The sequence below is a fragment of the Lepidochelys kempii genome, chromosome 16 (assembly GCF_965140265.1).
Source record: "Lepidochelys kempii isolate rLepKem1 chromosome 16, rLepKem1.hap2, whole genome shotgun sequence".
NCBI lineage: Eukaryota > Metazoa > Chordata > Testudines > Cheloniidae > Lepidochelys > Lepidochelys kempii.
In genome coordinates, this window is record NC_133271.1 from 24,337,592 (window position 1) to 24,354,632 (window position 17,041).

The 17,041-nt window shown below is 42.6% G+C and overlaps 1 protein-coding gene across 11 annotated transcripts in view; it reads left to right on the forward strand.

The window, feature by feature from the left end:
* Positions 1-1,566: 1,566 nt before the first annotated feature.
* CNTRL (centriolin) overlaps positions 1,567-17,041 on the forward strand; it is a 58,529-nt gene continuing 43,054 nt past the window's right edge. For 2 of the 11 annotated variants that reach the window (XM_073314949.1, XM_073314955.1), the window contains exons 1-10: positions 1,570-1,810; positions 4,628-4,894; positions 6,005-6,138; positions 6,754-6,884; positions 8,928-9,069; positions 10,023-10,209; positions 11,229-11,422; positions 13,835-13,891; positions 14,965-15,084; positions 16,110-16,335. In XM_073314949.1, coding sequence (XP_073171050.1) covers positions 4,669-4,894; positions 6,005-6,138; positions 6,754-6,884; positions 8,928-9,069; positions 10,023-10,209; positions 11,229-11,422; positions 13,835-13,891; positions 14,965-15,084; positions 16,110-16,335 — 1,417 coding nt within the window. In that variant the 5' untranslated portion in view covers positions 1,570-1,810; positions 4,628-4,668. Of the gene's footprint in view, positions 1,811-3,152; positions 3,187-4,627; positions 4,895-6,004; positions 6,139-6,753; positions 6,885-8,927; positions 9,070-10,022; positions 10,210-11,228; positions 11,423-13,834; positions 13,892-14,162; positions 14,211-14,964; positions 15,085-16,109; positions 16,336-17,041 lie in introns of those variants that run through there. The other 9 variants (XM_073314960.1, XM_073314952.1, XM_073314951.1 and 6 more) reach the window with 9 other exon arrangements.

Genomic DNA, 17,041 nt, shown 5'->3' on the forward strand with positions numbered 1-17,041 from the left:
TCTGCAGGGTGTCCAGGTGAAGGTGGTTGGGGCTAAGTGGGGTCTGTGGGGGTATAGATCTCAGCAGGGAGGTCTGTGGGGGGCATCAGTGGGGCCATCCAGATGCTGGGAGAGTGGGGCTCATTGGGGCGGGGATCCATGCAGCTGGTTGGGGCTCAGCGGGGCGGGGATCCATGAGCAAGTGTCTCACCAGGGTGGTCCAGGTACAGGGGGAATGGGGCTCATGGGGAGGGGGTTCTGACTGTCAGGGAGTGAGGTATGACAGACTCTGGATGCATGGGGGTTGGGTGGATGGAGGAGCCACTCCCTGTATAGGTATCCCTCCCCCTGCAGCTGAGGAGCAATGGGTGCAGGAAGCGAGTGGCAGCAGGGGGAGTTTGCAGAGCTTCTTGCAGCTGGGGGAGAAATGTGGGGTGGGTCTGACCCAGTCCCAGATACCATGCAGGGGAAGAGGAAGTCCCATCCTCCCTTGTTGAGCCAGGACTAGATGCTTATCCTGGCACAGGGTAGGAACCACCAGCCAAGTCTTCCCCAGTCCCACCCCTTGCCCCAGTGATTTACCTCTCTGCTGGCTGCCCTGGGCATTCAAGAAATACTGCTGTGGAGGACTGCATGACCGCCTTTGTGGCTTCCCTTTTCTCCCCCTTCAGAAAGTCATTTTTCTATGGGGAAGCAAAGAAATCTGCCAGGGGACATAAATTCTTCACATGCGCTGTGGCGCACAATTCCCCCAGGAGTACAAGGTGTATTATGTTTGAAAGATCTCATGGTCATCGCCTGGTTTTTGAATGATGGGGGCTGGCAATTCCTGCAGTCATGGCCCACACGCATCCACCCCTGGGGAGGGCCTCAACAACTCTGCTCAGGATACAGTTGAGAGGGGACAGGTTGGCCAAAGCTTGAGTGACACCTGCCATTTCAAAAGGCAACGTGGGAATAACTCAGCCTAAACTGGGGCCCAACCCCGCAGAGAGGCACTCGAGCCACATCGCTGCGTCTGCCCTCAGCTGGCGGGAGACGGGTCCTCACGCCCAGGCCCTGATCGGTGACCCTCGCTCCGCACTCGCGGCTCCCAGCAGCCAAAGCCCCGCGTCTGACACGCCGCCCCCGCCTGAGATCAAACCTCCAGCAACTCCACCACGCTAACGCGGCCGGGCGGCTCCCCTGATCCCCCCCCCCCGCCCCGGGGGACACCCGGGGCGGGAGCGCCGCACACTGGCCAGCCCGAGCCACGGGCCAAGCGGTGACCCACCCCCGGCCCGGCTCCTCCACAGGGCGCCGGAGCGGACAGGGCCTTGGGATCTGCGGCCTCCTCTGAGAGATCCAGGCAGGGACCGCTCAGTTCGCCCGCGTCAGCCCAGGCAGGGTGACAGGCCGGGCCGGACACCGGGGTCCGACACAGAGCCCTGCGGGGAGCCGCCTCAGTCAGAGCCCCTGGTGCGGGTGGTCCCTAAGCCCCGCCCCCCCCTGAAGAGCCCGCCCCCCTGAGGCAGGGCCCGGCTCCGGCTCCCCCTGCGCCGGGAGGGGCCCGCGATGGAAGGGGGAGCCGGTGGCCGTTAGGAAGGGGCGCGGCCACGACGGGCACCGCCCCTTTCCCGTCAGCACCAAACCGAAATGGCGGCGGCTCGGCTGCCGGCGCCGGGCTCTTAAAGGAGCCGCTGCGCCGTAAGTGTCGCGCCGGCGGGGCGGCAGCCGTCGTAGCGCCCGGCGGGAGGCCGGTTTGGCCACAAGAGGGCTCCAGGCTTGCCCAGGCCCAGAACGCCGGGGAAATAGGCGGCGGCGGCGGCAAGGCGTTACCATGTCAACCCAGGTAATCAACGCGGAGCCGTGGGGAACTCCCTGGGGCGGGGACCGGGATCCCCAATCTCCGAGACGAGACCGACCCCCTCGCGCCTGAGATGAGAGGGGCCCGACCCCCATCCCTCCCCCCCCCACCAGCGCCTCAGGTGAGAGGGGCCCGACCCCCATCCCGACCCCCCCCCCACCAGCGCCTCAGGTGAGAGGGGCCCGACCCCCATCCCTTCCCCCCCCCACCAGCGCCTCAGGTGAGAGGGGCCCTCCCCCCATCCCTCCCCCCCCCACCAGCGCCTCAGGTGAGAGGGGCCCGACCCCCATCCCTCCCCCCCCCCCACCAGCGCCTCAGGTGAGAGGGGCCCGACCCCCATCCCTTCCCCCCCCCCCACCAGCGCCTCAGGTGAGAGGGGCCCGACCCCCATCCCTCCCCCCCCCCACCAGCGCCTCAGGTGAGAGGGGCCCGACCCCCATCCCTCCCCCCCCCCCACCAGCGCCTCAGGTGAGAGGGGCCCGACCCCCATCCCTCCCCCCCCCCCACCAGCGCCTCAGGTGAGAGGGGCCCGACCCCCATCCCTTCCCCCCCCCCCCCACCAGCGCCTCAGGTGAGAGGGGCCCGACCCCCATCCCTTCCCCCCCCCCCCCACCAGCGCCTCAGGTGAGAGGGGCCCGACCCCCATCCCTCCCCCCCCCCCCACCAGCGCCTCAGGTGAGAGGGGCCCGACCCCCATCCCTCCCCCCCCCCCACCAGCGCCTCAGGTGAGAGGGGCCCGACCCCCATCCCTTCCCCCCCCCACCAGCGCCTCAGGTGAGAGGGGCCCGACCCCCATCCCTTCCCCCCCCCACCAGCGCCTCAGGTGAGAGGGGCCCGACCCCCATCCCTTCCCCCCCCCACCAGCGCCTCAGGTGAGAGGGGCCCGACCCCCATCCCTTCCCCCCCCCACCAGCGCCTCAGGTGAGAGGGGCCCGACCCCCATCCCTTCCCCCCCCCACCAGCGCCTCAGGTGAGAGGGGCCCGACCCCCATCCCTTCCCCCCCCCACCAGCGCCTCAGGTGAGAGGGGCCCGACCCCCATCCCTTCCCCCCCCCACCAGCGCCTCAGGTGAGAGGGGCCCGACCCCCATCCCTTCCCCCCCCCACCAGCGCCTCAGGTGAGAGGGGCCCGACCCCCATCCCTTCCCCCCCCCACCAGCGCCTCAGGTGAGAGGGGCCCGACCCCCATCCCTTCCCCCCCCCACCAGCGCCTCAGGTGAGAGGGGCCCGACCCCCATCCCTTCCCCCCCCCACCAGCGCCTCAGGTGAGAGGGGCCCGACCCCCATCCCTTCCCCCCCCCACCAGCGCCTCAGGTGAGAGGGGCCCGACCCCCATCCCTCCCCCCCCCACCAGCGCCTCAGGTGAGAGGGGCCCGACCCCCCATCCACATGTCCCCAGCGCCTCAGGTAACTGGGGACTGCCCCCCCCCATGTCCTGGCTGGGTCTCAGAGCCACAGGAAGGGGTGCTGGTGCGCGTAGTGCGTCAGTCAGAGGGTAGCAGAATTGATGTGCAGTTGTCATGTCAAAGTGCCCTGTGAAGTGCCACTTCTGGGAACTGTTGTTTACTGTGAAGTTGTGTTGTATAGAAGTTGTATTGCTGCCAGGGTGCAGCAATGTGCTGATTATGAAGTCCTGGTGATGGGGTGTGGAGTTACACTGATGTTGTTTTAGTGTGGCGACATGTGGATGTGCAGTGTAAAATCACATGTGCATGTTGTGTTAGTTCATAAAATAAAACAAATAAACCTCTTAATTCCTATCGTCTATGAAGAATGAGCTTCTGGCTGTTTTGGAGCCTTGAGGTGGACCAGAAGAGTGACTTTTATACAATCATGGCAGTTATCATCCCCTTTTGAATGAAGAAGTCTCCAAAGCTTTGTGCCACATGAGTGATTACATTGTGTCTAGTAAGAAAACCCCACGATAAAGACCATTAATCTTCAAAAGGCAGATGCTCTCATCTTGGCTTTATAAAGTGTGGACCAAAATGTGCTTTTGCCTCCTGGCTTGATTTTGTAAAAATCATTCCACAGTGAGGATGTGGGTTTATGGGCTTCCACAAACAGAAAGAATACATTGAACCTTTAGTTGATGAGTAGAATTAACCTAGAGTAAGTATATTTTATTATGTAAGGCATTTTATTTAGGTACCAGATAATCAAATGCCCTCAGCCTATTATGAATATTAACTGCATTGGCTTGCAATCTACTTCCAGATGCATTAAAGTCAGTGGAAGTAGAAGTATCATAGAATATCAGGATTGGAAGGGACCTCAGGAGGTCATCTAGTCCAACCCCCTGCTCAAAGCAGGACCAATCCCCAATTTTTGCTCCAAATCCCTAAATGGCCCCCTCAAGGATTGAACTCAGAACCCTGGGTTTACCAGGCCAATGTTCAAACCACTAAGATATCCCTCCCCCCCAATGGAAGTAGTGTGTGTTTAGTGGAGGGTCTCCATTTGAGGAATTTCCTCTTCCTGCATTGTGGTTCATCAGGACCCAACTTTACTAACTATTAGAGAATGGGGTAAGATACATCTTTTTTTCAAGGATTGTTGCTGAAGAGCTTTTTCTTAGGGTAGGATGGCAGAGAGGAGATGAGGGTTTTTTTACTCTTTATTGTGTGCCATCTAAATATGGCATTTTGGGAATTTATATCAAACACAGATGCCAAGACAATGTGTGCATAAACATCATTAAATAAAACAAATATACAGTATTTCAGTTTACATCTAAACAGTTTCAGTAAGATTTATATACATGTACAGTCCATGACAATCTTGAATATATATATATTTTTAGTTTTACAGATTTTTGCCAGATGACTGACTGCGTTCTGTGCAATGAAGAAAGGGTCATTACAAAGAACATCACCCAGAAAAAGACAGATATCACCCTCTCGTACGCCTAGTCCAATGTTGACTGTCACTTCAAGTAGCAGGTCACCATCTCCTCTTAGCAGGCAGGGCACACCTGCAACTTCCAAAAGAAGGGGACAGAGGTATCAACAGCTTGATGTTACAGTAGAAAGTGATGTAGGAGCTTCTTTTGAATATCAGATTGACAAAGGTATTGTGTAAATAATAAGAATCAACCCTGAATGCATTTAATATTGGCAGAATAAAATTAGCTACATGTCCATCTATTATAAGGTGTATTAAAGGGTCATTGTCACATATTTTAGACCCCATATTTAGCCTACCCTATAATAAATTGTCTTAAATTGCTTAGGCATCATCCAGATTCCAAATATCGACATTATATATTTCTGATTTTAAACCCCTAAGAACTGTTTTATACAGAGCATACCCCCTCAGGCAGCAGAGGGGGCATAAATTAACCGATTGCCCCTAATCCTAGACCTGTACATTATCATCAGTGAAAGGTGATGTACAAATATAACCGTAAACAAGACATCTTTGTTTCAAGTTCAATTGGAAATCAAACAGCTGGAGAAAGTCAGTATTTACTACATACACAAGATTAAATTAAAGGGACACTGATATATTAAAAATACATATGTAATAAGTCAATGAAAACATTTTATCACATATTATATGTAATATTAATATTTCAGCTGAAAGACTAGATGAAAAAAGATTTGGATTAATATTTATTTTGCTTCATAAATTTGCATGGTGCTTTATTATGATTTGTATTAAAGTAGCAAGGGCTACCAATATATAACAAAGAGACAATTCTTTCCCTGAAGAGCTACAGGAATAAAAGTCACATGATCCATGCCCCCAGATTTTATAATCCAAACAGGAATTGATGATGATGGGAAAGGTGAGGGAAGCTAGAAATCTCACTTAATCAAGTTCTTGGCACACAAGGACCGGGGCACTCTGATAGCAACAGTGGCACTAGAAACTGTACAGGGGTAGCAAAATGAGGCCCTGACTCCTTTCATCTTCCTGCACTAGACAGTGGAGGTGGACTGGCACAGGGATAATGCACACTGCATCTTGTTAAAGGATTTACCAGGTGCCCCTCCTCAACACTCCCAGAGGCATTGTATTTTCCTCAGGCACAACGCTTCTTGGAGCTGCTGTCAATGTGTATCTCCTTCTCAGCCTCTATGCAGGTTTCCCTTGTTTTGTTGTACTAACTAAGCAAAAGTATTACACTTTTTTTCTTTCAGTGCTAGTTGAATCACACTTTTTCTATAATTTGCAGATGAAGACAGTATTAGTCCAGGAGTTAAATACATTACAGAATCTCTTATTAAAAACCTGTCCAAACAGGAAAATTTGACATACGTAAAATCACTGAATCTTTCTCTTGCTAAGGATGGGGGCAAGAAATTTAAGGTGGGTTACTGCATGCAATTTCTTATTAACTATAATTCACAATAGTATTAAAGTTCAATAATATTTTAAAACATTGGAAATAATGGTTAGGAAAACACTTTAAGTAGATGAGAAGAGCCAGTCTACCTCTCTGGGCCCAATTCTGCAACCGCTACTTATGAAAGTAAGAATTACAGAATCAAGCCTCATCATGGTACAAATTACCATCGATACCAATGAGAGTTTCACATGTGGAACAAAGCTAAAACATGGGTACATGTTTGTGTAATTTCTCAACTTCTGGGTAGTGGTGCCTCTTATGGATTTATTTTATTTTAATTTTTTGTGTGGAAAGTAGTCCTTTCTGTAGATGAGGCTGGTCTACTGCAGAGCTAGTAGCACCTGTAGTTTTCCACTCTTTTGCAGTATGGAAAGTTGCAGGTGTGTTCAGCTGCAGGTGTGTCCCGATGCAAAATTTCAGAGCTCAGATTTGCAATTCTATGGTAAAGGGGATAATAATGATTTGTAGTAGCTTTTATGGAGACATGATTCTTAAAAACATAAACCTGCTGTTCTGAATGCAAATATAGGTACCATCTTGTATTAACAAACTACTACATATAATTTGTTTTTTAGTACATAGAAAAATTAGAAGAGTGCTCTAAACTAGAGGTATTAAATCTCAGTAACAATCAAATAGAGAAGATTGAGAAGTTGGATAAACAGTTAAAGCTACACGAACTCAATTTGTCCTACAATAAAATCAGGTAAGCGGACACTCTGTTTTTGGTGTGGGTGGAGAATGTTACTTATTTTTAAAAATTTAAGTTGTTCAGATTCTATGGTCAGGAGTGTGGTATAAAAGTTAGATATATTTAAAATATTTCATGCATTAATATTACAAAATGTTCTTGCTGTTTGTTATATGAGAATGGAAAAGATTCACCTTCAGAAAAGAGAACTGAAAGATTAAACTGAAAGGGCCTGCTCATGCAGTCAGTGCACTCATTAAACTCCTATTTTATTTGCCACAAAAGGGCAGCTTTCAGTGTTTTGGGAGGAAGTTACTCGATTGAAAAAATGCTGAGGGGACAGTGGATGGGATGAAAGAGCAACTTCTCCGTGCTCCCATTAGTTTTACCACTGATAAAGTAGGCTTATTAATTCTTTCTATAGGAGGTTTTCTTTGCAAGTGCAGTAACCACAATAGCAGTAAAGAGGTTAATAAAGGAAGTGTGCAGAAGACTGACTAAATAGTATTTCTACATGCTGCAGTGATGCAACTTCCTCTTTCAAGAGGGTTAGAAAACAAAATGAAATAATACCATACTAGTAAAGTGATATATACCTATAAGATTACTTTCCGTTTTTGCTTGATTATAATATACATAGCTTAAATGACACCTTGGTTATGACTTGTTTTGTACTGTTACTATGTATTTGAAACATATATTGCAGAATTAAGGTTAATTACAAAAATGATTGTTTGGGCTATTGAGGCACTTCTCTATTGGTGGCCATTCCTAACGTATGGTAGCCAAAAGAATAGGCACTGCAATAGTAACCAGTGTAGGCAGTCAACAGCAGTGATGTGGCGGCATACATTTTTCTTTTATGTCTATGGCACTATAAAAAACAAAACCTCTTGTATGGTCTACCTATTTGAAGTTGTTCAGTAGCTTCATAAAAATGTGTTCTTCACACCATAATGTCTTCAGGTAGTGCAGACAACCAACTTGCTGTGTTCCCAAAATACGTATGGAAGATATTTGTATTTACACCATTAAAAACCAGGTGACAGGTACATTAGTGTCATCTCATCTCACACATTTCTTTGCTTTCACTGGTTTGACAAACGACTGTGCTCACTGACAGACCTTTGAGTATGCCATATGATCACTTAAACACCAAATATTACACAAATTATACAAAGAGTCTAAATATAAAATTTACCAGAAATGAATGTGTATTACAAACCATTCCACCCCTTGTGCAGCATGATTGGTTAATGTAAAGGGATAACAGCATTGTCCGTAAAGCTCCACTATGTATGGGAGGTACTGTTGGGCCTCTTCTTCCTCTCTTACTTTTGTTGATAAGAAAAGTCTTTTTTAGTGTCTTTTTACACTACATACATCACATACATACTTGGATTTGCAAAATATAGAAATGCTTTCTGACCACGATTCTGACAAGAAAGTGAAACTCCACTGTGGAAAAAATGGCAGTTATGTGTATTAAGGTCAATTGAAAAGTACTTGCGAACAAAGGTAATTTAGTTATATATTTTCTGAAGCTGATTTCTTTCCAAAAGAGAAACATTCTATTGATTTTTTTCTTTATACTGTACATCTTCCACATTTGAGAGGCTACAGACTAGCCACACCTTTATAATCAAAATTATGGTGTCTGGTTTTTTGCCTTTGCTTGATTCATGTTTCCTAGGGCTGATTCCAAAATGTGAGAGAGGGGAAAGTGAATTTATTAAAATGAAACTCTGAAGGTGTTTTCATCATTTTAATTATAGTGTTAAAATAAGGAGATGTAAGATACTTAATGCATATTACAGAGAAATCTGCAATGAAGTCCAGCTACAATAGGCAACGTCTGTCTTATCTAACCACTTTAAAATATATCCAGGTTTTCAGTATAGTTTTGTTTGATCACCTTCACTGTGCATCCATTTTTACTGTTTTTTTCGGTGACCAGTTAAGACAGGTTTCAGTGTACAGTATCCCTGAGGCCATAGCTACACTGTATATATGATTTGCTTCATGATGTCTAAATTCTATTTCTCTTCTTGTTTCCAGTAAAATTGAAGGTCTAGAGCATATGCAGAATCTACAAAAGTTGAACCTTGCAGGAAATGAGATTGAGCACATTCCTGTGTGGGTAGGCAAGAAATTAAGGTCCCTGCGCATCCTTATTTTGAGGCAAAATAAAATATCATCAGTAAGTGACTTTAACTAGGAGAAATAATTGTTAGAAATATTTTATTTTTAAAAAACTTTCATATTTAACTTCTCAATTAATCAGCAACATGAAAATTACAGGCTCTCTGGGGAAAAGATATAATAATATAGATTTGCTGTCTACATAACAAGGCTACTCACTGTTTATCAGGAAAATTCTCCCTCTGTCACAAAGCACTCACATCATACAAACTATTATTAGTCAGGGCAATGTAAGGCTTTGCAAGCTCAGGAAAGACTTCATGGAAGTTGACAAGCTTCTCCCAAATTGTGGGTTCCATTTCAATTCTTCATGCTGTGTGCCCAACTCTAATTAGCATAAGTTAGTTACATATGTGCTTTGTGCAAAGAATAGAAATGATTGGCATTTCAAAAAAACTTCTTAACTGAGACATGATTAGATTAATGTTTGTGGTCCCTTTTGTGTACTCTGCAAGAATATGGCTGTGAGTAGGGCTCATTTTAGTGGTAGTAAAGCTCCTGAAGAAACCATGCTGTAGGAGCCAAGATGGTCCAGCCCTCTTTGAAGACAGCTTCACAGGGTTGGTGTTCCATTTCCCCATGAACCCCAAGGGTGTCTGGGATTGGAAAGCTGGTATTTCTCCCCCTCCCCCAAAGTGCCCCTCCACCTGAGGTGACATCTACTTGGAATTTCCAAGGTCAAGATTCCATAACTTTCTCTCCACTTCCCATGGGTTTCTCCCACAGAGAACACTTTAACTCCATAAATTTAGTTCACAATTTGAGCTCTGATATTGCTATATAATTTTGGTGGGGGCATCAGTTTTAGAAATTACATTGTTATATAAACAGTGAAATGTAGCCTTCACTTACATTAACAATGTATTTTATTTAAAAAGTAGAAAATGGATGGTAGGGGAGTGATTGTCTTTGGAAAGATGTCTAATCATTGTACCTTTCTCTTTGGTTTAGCTCCATGACATAGCTAAGCTGAAGCCCTTAAAAGACTTGACTTCTTTGTTCCTGGCAGACAATCCAGTTGTAAATCTGCCTCATTACCGCCTATATACCATATTCCACCTACGCTCACTGGAAAACCTTGACGGACAGCCAGTGACAAATCATGACAGGAAGGAGGCTCTTGAGAGGTTTAATTTAGGTAATCATGATGATATGTTAGAGCTACTGTGAACTATACCAAATTTAGAAGGTTATATTTAAAAGCTTTGTAATTCCTGATGTCATGATTTGATATGGATTATTAAAATTAAGATTTAAGTACACTGTTAAAGTTTACTGCCAACTTATGATGTGACCAGCTATGTCCTCTTAAAAACTGTTTAAAGGTCCTCCAAGAAAAAAAGGAGGATTTTAGCCTACTCAGTGTCCAATTCTATTGTAGACACAAGAAGAATTATCTTTTATTTAAATTCATATTTAAGAAGGCTGACTTTATGTATCATAAGGTCACAAGCTATGTTTTACTTCTCATCTCACTTTAAATTATGTCACGTATGGAAAATCACAGCATAGTGGGCTTGATTCTTAGTAACTCCGTTCCTGTGCTTGGGACAGGGATTGGGTGGGCAAGAATGGTATAACTTAAGCTTTGCTTCCCTTAAAAACTGAAGTGCAGTGCACTCTAGCTACACCCCTGCCGTGCTCCTAACTTTGGAGGTTGTGAGAAGGCCAGTATATAGCCCTTATACCAGCTCTTCCCTGGCTAAAGATACCCTGCATAAAGGATATTTTCAGGGCACCATTTCCACCCACATTGTGATCCTCTTACACTGCCAGAGTGGTATAAAGGAGCCTTAGTATAACTTCTCATTCTCTGTATATGCACATAGAGATAGCTAACCAAAACAAGAAGCTGGAAAGGTTTGAAATTTTGGTTTAATTGAAGATGCCTGTTTAAAAACAAAAGATTTCAAAGTTTGTATATCAGACATAATTCTGATATACATCTAAAGAACAAGACTTACATGTAAAGCACAATATAAGTAAAACAAGAATTATTTCAGGAAGTTCTCTTAAGTATTTATTTCAGTACAGATTTTAAAAAATTGTGTAAATATACTAATTGCCTTAAAGTGGAGAAGCACCATTGCTTCCAAGTTTCAGATTGAAGAAGCAACTGGAAAAATGTTTGAGTGTTTGGATTATTTTGTTTTGCAGAAGAAATAGAAAAATTAGAAAAAGATTTAGAGAAAACAATAAAAGAGATGGAGGACCTTAAAATTAAACAGTTTGAAGTGCTTGAACAACTTCAGCATCAAGATGAGGTGAATAGATCATTAAAACAAAAAACCCTTCAACAGAAACAAATCTACAAAGAACTTGAGAGGGACCTGGACACCAAAAATGAATTGGTAAATTAATCATTTGGGTTAAAAATAAATACTGAAGAAATATTTTTGAGAATCATTTTGTTTCACTAACAATAAATGCAATATAATATATGTTTAAATGCTTGGGGATTTATGTTTAAATTTGTATTTAGATGGCTCAGTGGATTGTAAGTGGGATATGAAGCTTTTCTGGTACAGGGCGATGCTTCAACTCCAGGCAGACTGGTAGTGACCAATCCACATTCAGCAGGTCTCTGGTATTTTGTGTGTAGTGAGTTAATGTTCTTGGACCAGTTCCTTGAGGGAAAGATCCACATTACCAGTTGTGACAGTGGTGGCTTTGGTAATCTTGGGGTGGAGGCCAAAGATGGAATGGGGCAGAGAGAATTAACTCACTGTAATTAATTTCACTCTACCTGGATGAGGCACAATGGTGAAGTTGCCAGGAGAAGTTTACACTTCCACTGCCTGTGCTGTATCTATATTGTGGATAAAACCAGGACTTTAGTCTCCAGGGTTGTTAAATCTGGCACCTTTCACATACACTATACTCAGTGTAGCACTACATTCATAAAGTCAACCGTCTGCTCAGATTGCTTAAGACTTATGTAAATGGTATTTTGTTAGACCGAGAACCTAGAGCAATTTACATATTTAGAGGTGTCTGACTAGGAGTTACCATAGTGGTATCTCTGAGAAGAAATTGCCATCTAAATTTTAAAGCACCTCCAGCTGGGGAAGAAGCAGGAATAATAACTGAAACTGATCCAATCCAGCACAATATACTTGTGGCCTTCCGAGTCAAACAAGCCCTAGAAAAGCGTTATACTGCAGAAGGACAGTCAATGCAGCATAAACGCCCATAAACAAATCTTGTTTAAATGGCCAATAGTTACAGAAGCCTGCAGATGAAAACTTGATGAGTTATAACTTGAATGCGCCATGTGTATATCTTCCCTTGCTGACACAGCAGGGGGTTCTGCCTTTTCACCATTATCTATCTCTCCATTTCCCAGAAAATCCTCCCTGGGATTGAAGATTTTGTGGCTTGGGAGTAGGCAAGCAGAGTAATATATGCTGTATCCTTACCAACTTCACAAAGAATAAGAACAAAACTTAATACATCCTGTGGCTTTATTACACTTTTGTATGCATTCCTTCTGTGTTATAGAACCATTGGTAAGCACAGGATGGTTGTGGTTTGAGGATTTTGTCCATGGACAGCAGAAGTTTCTCTGGCGACATGACTATATTGGCATTGTAATGCTAGGAAGCCTGAGAAGAAACATGGCCTTTGCACAGACTGCTCTGGCCCCTGGCAGATCTCACCTCTGTAGGTTTTGGGCACTGAACTTTCACTGACTTCACTGGAACCTGTGTGTGCTCATCTCATCTGAAAATTGAGCCCAGGGTATCTAATATTGGACACACAAATTGAGGCATCCAAAATGAGTAGCCACTTTTGAAAATTTTAGCTCTAAATTCTCTAAAAATATTACCTTTGTAATTCTATCCAGCATCTGCATGGATTCCTCCCACATGCCCAAGTAAATTTGCTAAACACCTTTAATTTGTACACCCACATTTCAAAATGTACAGATTTTTCATTAAAGAACCACATTCTGTATCTCTTTCCCTCCTCACTTACATTCTTTGCCCCCTTTTCTGCTCCTGTAACTTTTTATCCTGTGTGCAAGTTGAGTGGCCCATTGAATACCAAGAAACACATGGACATTTGCTTAGTTGTCTTTTCATTTAGTTTGCCTGGAAATAGGCAGTGTGTAATATACACATTTCTCCTGAATTAAGGCTTTCAAGTTATAAAATTGTATGTTTCCTATCACCTTAGTATTTTAAAAAAGCTAATGGCTGTTTGCCTCTAGTCATTTTTTGTTTAAAACTTTGTGTATTAGTAAGAGGTTAAGTTACTCATGGCTGCTAAATTTCTAGTGTACTGATGATTCTTCATTGTTTAATTTTTAAATTGCTGCTGTAGTGAAGAAAAATAATCCACACTTACCTTGTGATAGTAAAAGGTGTTTGCCACTGGGTTCTTCTTCATTACTGTTATTGTAGGTCATGTCCATTGTTTGCTTCTATTTTGCTCATATCATTCTAAGAGCCTGTATTTGAAGATTATCTTTCATTGCTGGGTGTAAAATGTAAAATTATAAATAATTAAACTTATCATTTGATTTATATACTTTCATTAGGTATGTCTGTGAAATCTTATTATTTAATATTTCCTTTCAGCTAAGAGATGAGTAGAGCTATACATTTGTATAAGTATACCCAGTATATTTTCTACCAAACAGCAGCATATTTCTAAAATGTAGTTCTCAGTATAGTGAGAGTTTAGCAGCATATATTTTACAACTTAACCCACTGTTATCCTTTGGATGACAAACTTTGCTTGCTTCTTTCTTCCTTTAGCTGGTATCTTGGTTTGTCACAGTTCCCTTTCCACTGAGCCTTTATTCCTCACTAAAGGTAGTCCCCATGTACAGCTGGATTGCACAATTTTGTATTTTTGCATAGGATATGCTTGCATGATGTCATAGTGTCAAAACATCTTAAATAAAAAAGTTACAATGAGACTAGTCATTTGCTTAATCTGCTATAATTCTTCTTCCTCAAATATTTTCTATTCTGAATGTGATTGAAGTTTTGCATGATACCAACTATTTAGATCTCTAAACCTTTCATTAAGCCTTTCCCTTATTCCAGTCTATTCTATATTTCTCTTCTTTTCCTCCATTAGTCCTACATTCTGCTGTCTATTGGAGCCTTGCTGCATGCTCTTCCTCAGGTATTCAGCATGAAAAGCTGACCAAAAAATAAATAAAAATCACATGATGGACCTTTGCTAAAAGTTTAAGTAACAACATAGGGTTGATATACAATGTATTACATTGAAGTTGGCTTTAACAATACTGTAAATATCTTCATAACTCAGTTTAACGTTAGGAAACTATGGGTGGTGTATTTCTTGCTAAATGTATCACCATTTGATAGCACAATTTAAGTTCCTCTCAGCACAAAAACATAAAAAGAAAAATGTAAGAAGAGTGGTGTATTGTATTAGTAGCCTTATCGTTGTTCACTAGTTAGCCCTCTCTAAAACCTAAAGTAGTTTAACAAGATGCACCTGAAACAAAGTTTCTTATTCTGGCTTGTTAAACCATTACTTACAGAAAATTTACATAGTTGATTGATTAGATGTTTGACTAAGTTAGTTATTGACATGCCTGTTTCTTGAAACCTTTAGTACATTGAGTAGCTATATTTGGGTTGTCTTTTTTGTGAGGAAAATGAAATATAGATTCAAAGGACCTTCATGTGATCATTTGTGTTACAGCAGGTTTGATTTTTGTCTGAGTCTTGTTTATAGTAATTTAATGTTATGTCCTTTGTTACCAAACCTTCTCATAACTGTTTTCTTGTATAGAGGCTTTGCATCACTATACAGTTAATGCATACAGTGATAAGTGCTAATGTATGTAGTAATTCAATATGGTACTTTGCTGGTGAAAGTGACTCATTGTGTTTTATACTGGCATTAGCTAAAGCAGAAGACAATGGAGTTAACCCGAGCATGCCAGAAGCAATACGAATTGGAGCAGGAACTGGCTTTTTATAAGATTGATGCCAAATTTGAGCCATTAAGTTATTTTCCACCAGAGGTAATTATTTAAAAAATAATGATTTTTTTGTGTTTGTCCCCTCTATTGCTTTGCATTCTAATAAAACTAAAAATGAGGCAGGACATGTTATTTACTGTAATTTTAAATAGAATTTGCTTTCTAAATAGTTACTGCTTGTCATTTGTGCAAATTAAACTTTGTTTGAAATTGGAAGTTATATACTTTTCTCTGCATGTTTTCTCGAAAGGCTTAAAGTCAATATTTTCTAATGTTACTATTAAGTGGCATTTAATATTTAAATATTAATGTTAATAGCTGTAAATTTGTTTTGGCTGAGTAAAGCTAGTGAATAGATCATTCATTCTTACTGATAATTATGCAATGGATTTTCCCCACTTTGGGCCTGATTCTTTAGCCTGTACTCACTCTGGGTGAAAATCTGACCCTACTGAAGTCAATAGTAAAACTCCCATTGACTTCAATGGGAGCAGGATTTCTATTCACTATTTTACTTACAGGAATAACCCCTTTTTGGATTGTAGAGTTTGGACCTCCTCCTTTAGAGTGGAAAGAGACATCACAACAGAAGTATAAAAAGATCAATGAGAATGTTCAATACTCCTGGTGAACTACTAATATATAGTTTTTGAAATATTCGGAAGAGTACAGTATGAGTAAAGTTAAAGGGCACCATCAATTAAAATCACACTTCTGCCTGAATTTACATTTTTAGTGTTACAAATATAATCTAAATTACTATAACTATAAGAGATTAGCAGTAAACAATTCCTTCAGTTCATTTGACAGAAGTTTTTATATGGTCAGTTTCACCAATGTGTCTGCAGGACTGTAGCCATAATCATTTTTTTCCATGTTGTTTGTGTGGGTGTCAATGAAGAACTCTTCATATATTTTTAAACTGTCTGGATTTCAAGTTGGTGGCCCTTAACATGTATGTTAAATTCAAGTTTAAATGTAAAAAATCATGAATTACTTTTGAAGCCTCATAAAACATTTACTGTGTATGAAAATAATATAAGATATTTGTTCTTGTCATGTCTCAGGATGTTGAACTTGATGATGTACCTGGTGAAAGCCCTTACATTGGTAAAGCCAGGTACAAGAGAAATATGTATGCCAAAAAAGGTTACATAGCTAATAAAGCTCAACAAATACAAGTTGGAAAAATTGAACTAGATGAAGATCTACAGAGGAACCAGCAGCTTAAATTGAAACTTCATCAAACTCTAGATGTTCAGCTAGAAGATAAAGAAAAAAAGATTCAAGCTGGTAAAGTTTTAAATTTTCTCAAGCAAAAATATGAAACCAGTTCCCTTTATCTGATGTCAGTGGAACATTTTGATTTATGCTGAATTTCCCAACAAACTGCTCAAACTTTAGAATTAATGTGATATCTACATTTAGCATTTGATTGTGTATTTTTAGTCAATGTAGCTACATTTCAAAATTACCGTCAAATGACAAACAAAAAATGAGGACTGCAATAAATTGCTTTGAGAATTTAGCATGAAGGGACTTGATAATAAAATATTATTCTTTGATGTTTAACTTACAAAAATGTAGTGTTAAGGGCAAGATTCATATGCAGATTTCAAATGCACTAGAGAGCAGATTTCTCCCTCTCTTATCCCCCCATCTCAACTAAGTAATGTAAGGTGAGTAAAATTGAAGTTGGAAATAGGTTAATGCCTGTGTATTGGCAGATAAAATGCTGGATTGTCTCCTTCCATGGGCAACCCATTGGCTGAGAGCAGGGGTGGGCAGAGAAGCTACAACACTTAGTGAGTTTCACATTTGTGAGTTACCTCACAACTGTTCAATCACAACAGGTTTTGGGGGATTAGTAGAAGTCCACCCAACCACATGAAACCTCCAGATTTGCAGGGGCTACAAGAGTTTACATCTTTGCACTGTTGCTTTTCCTTTTACCAGTATCAGCATGGTTTCAGCAAGGGTGTGGCTGCCACTGCCCAAG